The sequence below is a fragment of the Lygodium microphyllum genome, chromosome 30 (assembly GCF_053477565.2).
Source record: "Lygodium microphyllum isolate KBCC chromosome 30, Lygodium_microphyllum_v1.1.10, whole genome shotgun sequence".
Classification (NCBI taxonomy): domain Eukaryota; kingdom Viridiplantae; phylum Streptophyta; class Polypodiopsida; order Schizaeales; family Lygodiaceae; genus Lygodium; species Lygodium microphyllum.
Window position 1 is genome coordinate 34325190 of NC_141164.1, and position 4413 is coordinate 34329602.

The following is a 4413-nucleotide window of genomic DNA, read 5'->3' on the forward strand; positions in this document are numbered from 1 at the left end:
CAGCTTCTGAAGCCATTGTTTCTTGTACATACAATTTTTTTAGAGGTCTTTGCACAATCAATTCCTTGTGACAGCCTTGTCCCTCAAGGGTCAGGTGTAACTTATCAGTTTTTTCAAGTTTATGTAGGGCTACACTCTACCTGAGTGTGTAGCCACATTGTAAATTTTATTTAGTAGGTTACAAAAAAAATATGCCTGCATCCATGTGCATTTGCATGCACATGCATTTGTTCTTTCAAGTACATAAGAGGAAAAAGTCAAGTTCAAGAGCTTTGTCACGAGATCACCTGTAAATCAACCCAGGCACTTCTTCAGCAGGTCATAAACATCTGAAGCTGGCACTGGACCAGCTACAGGACACCTGCTATTATGCACAGCTCACAATTCTTGTTGATTTGTCGAACAACCCCTCTGCTCAGCAACCCACTGCACCAAATCTGTTTAGGATTGCCTCAAAAAACATTATACACTGCCAAAGGAAACCAACATCACCTTGATCCAAGAGCTGGCAGATATGCTCTCCCATCCATCTCAACTAAGGTGCTCTAAATTGCGGTTTCTCCGGCATCCTGTAAGACCTCTTCCTTGCACGTTTGTGTCCTTTCTATGTGACCTGTAGTTCCTTCTCTCAAAGTTCTGTCAGGTTTTGGCTCCAGAACAGTAGCTTTGTTGCAACATTGATGAAGATGCATCATAAAATTTCATGAAGTTCAGTCGTGCTTGCTTGAATGTTCAGGATTTGAAAAGACTAGTGCTACTTTGTCCGATCTTACTTCTACAACCACACTTCATGGGAAGATGTGTAAGAATGTTCTTCCAAACATGTGCAGTTACTCCTTCAGGTCCACCAATGAGGACATAACTTCTCACTAACCCCAGGCCCAATATGATGTCTTGAGAGAGAAACTATCAGTAATACTCTTATGTGCAATATTTCCTTGTGTCCAATGTATGTCCTTTTCCCCAGTACACTCAATACAGGACTGATCACATCAATACCACCAACCAAATCCTGAAACTTTCATGCTTTGCGTTTTTCCCTATACATTAAATTTTGGCTGTGATATCTTCCATACCAGCAGCTGCATAAATATTACTCATGCATACATACGCTGAAGCAGACTCTTCATGTAATTGTTCTACGTGTTCAAAGGCTAATTTTCCATACTTAACATTTCCCCACTTTTGACAAGCACCCAACAATGCAGACCACACTGGTAAATGAGAAGATGGCATCTTTCTAACAACTTCTAATGCCTTGTCAAAGTGACCAGCACGACCATAAAGATCAATCATGCAAGTGCAGTGCTCTAAAGTTGGGATGATACCATACTGTGTGCTCATAGTTGCAAAATATTTTTCACCTGCATCCACCAGGCCTGAATGACAGCATGCATGAAGCAGCACAATGAATGTAACTGAGTCTGGAGAGAGGCCCTTACCTTGCATCTGCTCAAAACAGTTTAGTGCTTTCTCATGATGTCCATGTTGAGCATAACCTGCTATTAGTGCAGTCCAAGAGACTACATCCTGAACTGGAAGCTTGTCAAACACTTGTTGCGCTTTAGCCAGTGCACCGCATTTTGCATACATATCTACCAATGCACTGCCAAGCATAGTATGTCTTTCTAGCAACCCCTGTCTAGAAATCTCAGCATGTATCTCACTGCCCTTCTCAACACCCCCTACAATGCCACATGCACTTAAGGCACAAGCAAAGGTGACTGCATCAGGAGAGATTCCTGCATGTTGCATCTCTTCAAAATAGGTAAGTGCTTCCTCACCATGCCCGTGTTGAACATAACCTGCAATAAGGGTAGTCCAAGTGACTGCATCCCGAATTTTAAGCTCATCGAATATTTCTTGAGCTTTGGCAAGTGCACCGCATTTGGAATACATATCCATCAATGCAGTGCCAAGCACAACATCGGTTCCTAGCAACCCTTCCCTGGCAATCTCTGCATGTATTTTGGTGCCCTCCTCAGCTGCTCCTATGCTGCCACAGGCTTTTATGACACAAACAAAGGTAACGGCATCTGGAGAGAGGCCCTCATGACGCATCTGTCTGTAACAGTTAAGTGCTTCATCACCATGCCCACACTGGGCATATGCTGCAATCAGTGCATTCCAAGTGACTGCATTCCGAACAGGAAGCTCATCAAACACTTCTTGTGATTTTGGAAGTGAACCACATTTGGCATACATATCCACCAATGCACTGCCTAGCATGGGATTCTTTTCCATCAACCCCTCTTTGGCAATCTCAGCATGTATTTCCTTTCCCTTCTCGAGTGCTCCTATGCTGCCACAGGCTTTTATGACACAAGCAAAGGTGACTGGATCAGGAGAGATGCCCTCACATCGCATCTGTTCATAGAAATTAAGTGCTTGCTCACCATGTCCTTGTTGAGCATAACCTGCAATCAGTGCAGTCCAACTGAGTACATTCCGGGTGGGAAGCTCATCAAAAACTTGTTGTGCTTTTAGTAGTGCACCACATTTGGCATACATATCCACCAATGCACTTCCAAGCACTGAATTGTTTTCCAGCAAGCCCTCTCTAACAAGCTCCTGATGTATTGCTGTACCCTTTTCAGTTGCTCTTATGTTGCCACAGGCTTTTATAACACCAGCAAAGGTGACAGAATCTGGAGGAGGACCCTCACATTGCATCCGTTCAAAACAGGATAGTGCTTCCTCTCCATGTCCCTGTTGTGCATATCCTGTGATTAGCACATTCCAAGTGACCACATCCCGAAGACTTAGCTCATCAAACAACTGTTCTGCTTTGGTAAGTGCACCGCATTTGGCATACATATCCACCAATGCATTCCCAAGCACAACATCCCTATCAAGAAGCCCCTGCCTGACAACTTCCTCATGTATTTCCTCACCTTTCTCAGCTGCTCCTACGCTGCCACATGCACTCGAAATGCACGTAAAAGTAATTGCATCTGGAGAGATGCCCTCACAGCGCATCCGTTCGAAACAGTTGAGTGCTTCCTGACCATGCCCATGTTGGGCATACCCTGCAATCAATGAATTCCAAGCGACTACATCTCGCATAGGAAGCTCATCGAATGTTTGTTGCGCTTTGGGCAGCGCACCACATTTGGCATACATGCTGACTAAGGCACTGCCAACGCGAGTGTTCTTCTTAAGTAACCCCCGGCTCAGAATGTCGGCATGTATTTTGCTCCCTTTGCACAGGTCCTTTTGCTTGGCACAAGCCTTCAGCAAGGCAACGAGAGCGATGTCCTCATGAATGTTCTGTTCCTGTTTGATGCTAAGACATGGCAACCCTGCCTGCTCCTCCACTTGTGGTGGTGTAAGAAGGACTCTCTGGGCAGGGATGGTGCCATCTTCTTTCCCGAAACGTGAAACCCCATCATTTACGTCTGCATCCGGTGGTCTCACCAAGGGTTGCAGTCCTCTCCTTCTCAGCTCCTCTTGGACCCAAGGCGGATGGTTGAAGGTGATGCTGTGCTTTAAGCCCGGGGAGGGTGGGTGGGTCCGTGCAAGCAGGAAGGCCAATAAGGTCTGAACTCTCATAATAATTATCAACACTCAGAAGGATCTTCTGGTGAGGAGTTTGTGCTCCTTCCATGATGGCATGACCTGCTGAGCTATACTGGTCTCCGGAGTCCGAGCCAATTTTACACCCCCAGCCCGCACACCCCCCTCTCTCTCACTCGTAACATGTACAAAGAAATCCATTAACACGAATTTAGAAGGATTTTTGAATCAAATTACATGCTTTTGCTATTTTTTTTAAACCTAAAATTTTCTAGAGTAAAAAGCTTTTGAAAATTTTTCAAATTTCAAAGATTTTCTTGAAAATTTTACCATTTATTTTACTTTAAACCTCCATTTGTGAACATTGTTCTCTCTCTCTCTCTCTCTCTCTCTCTCTCTCTCTCTCTCTCATTATGCGGAACAGTCTATAGAGGTAGTATCTACTTTCAAATACTTGGGGATTGAGATACTTACAGACCACAAATGGCATACATGTGTGGAGTGGCGATTAGTGGCAGGGTAAAGCAAGTATTATCACTTTGAAAACAACTACAACCGCATAGATACTAAATATTGGAAAATACGCTATATGATTTTTTATGCATATGTTTTACAAACGGTATTATATGGAGTGGAAGTGTTTGGGGGGGGCGGGGGGAGGGGGATGAAAGGGAGTGACGGATTGAAGGTTGGACTCGAGAGCTATGGCGGGAGAGCAAGAGCAAGAAAGCGAGAGACTAGAAATGGGAACCCCAACAGTCACAATGTGTGACCGAGCCTTCCTTTATTCAAATTGTCACTAAAAGAATAAAGAATAAAGTGACAATGACGAGCGCCCGCCATCTACAGTGTGCAGTGGCGGTGACTGTCAGTGTAGTAATACACGGGCGGCTAGGC

At 44.5% G+C, this 4413-nt stretch overlaps 1 protein-coding gene across 1 annotated transcript; it reads right to left on the reverse strand.

Moving 5' to 3' along the window:
* Positions 1 to 257: 257 nt before the first annotated feature.
* Positions 258 to 3676, reverse strand: LOC148009712 (pentatricopeptide repeat-containing protein At2g33680-like). Its single transcript, XM_087672523.1, has one exon. It carries the CDS (start codon positions 3550 to 3552, stop codon positions 1048 to 1050), a length of 2505 nt encoding a protein of 834 aa, XP_087528649.1. The 5' UTR covers positions 3553 to 3676; the 3' UTR covers positions 258 to 1047.
* Positions 3677 to 4413: the final 737 nt, after the last annotated feature.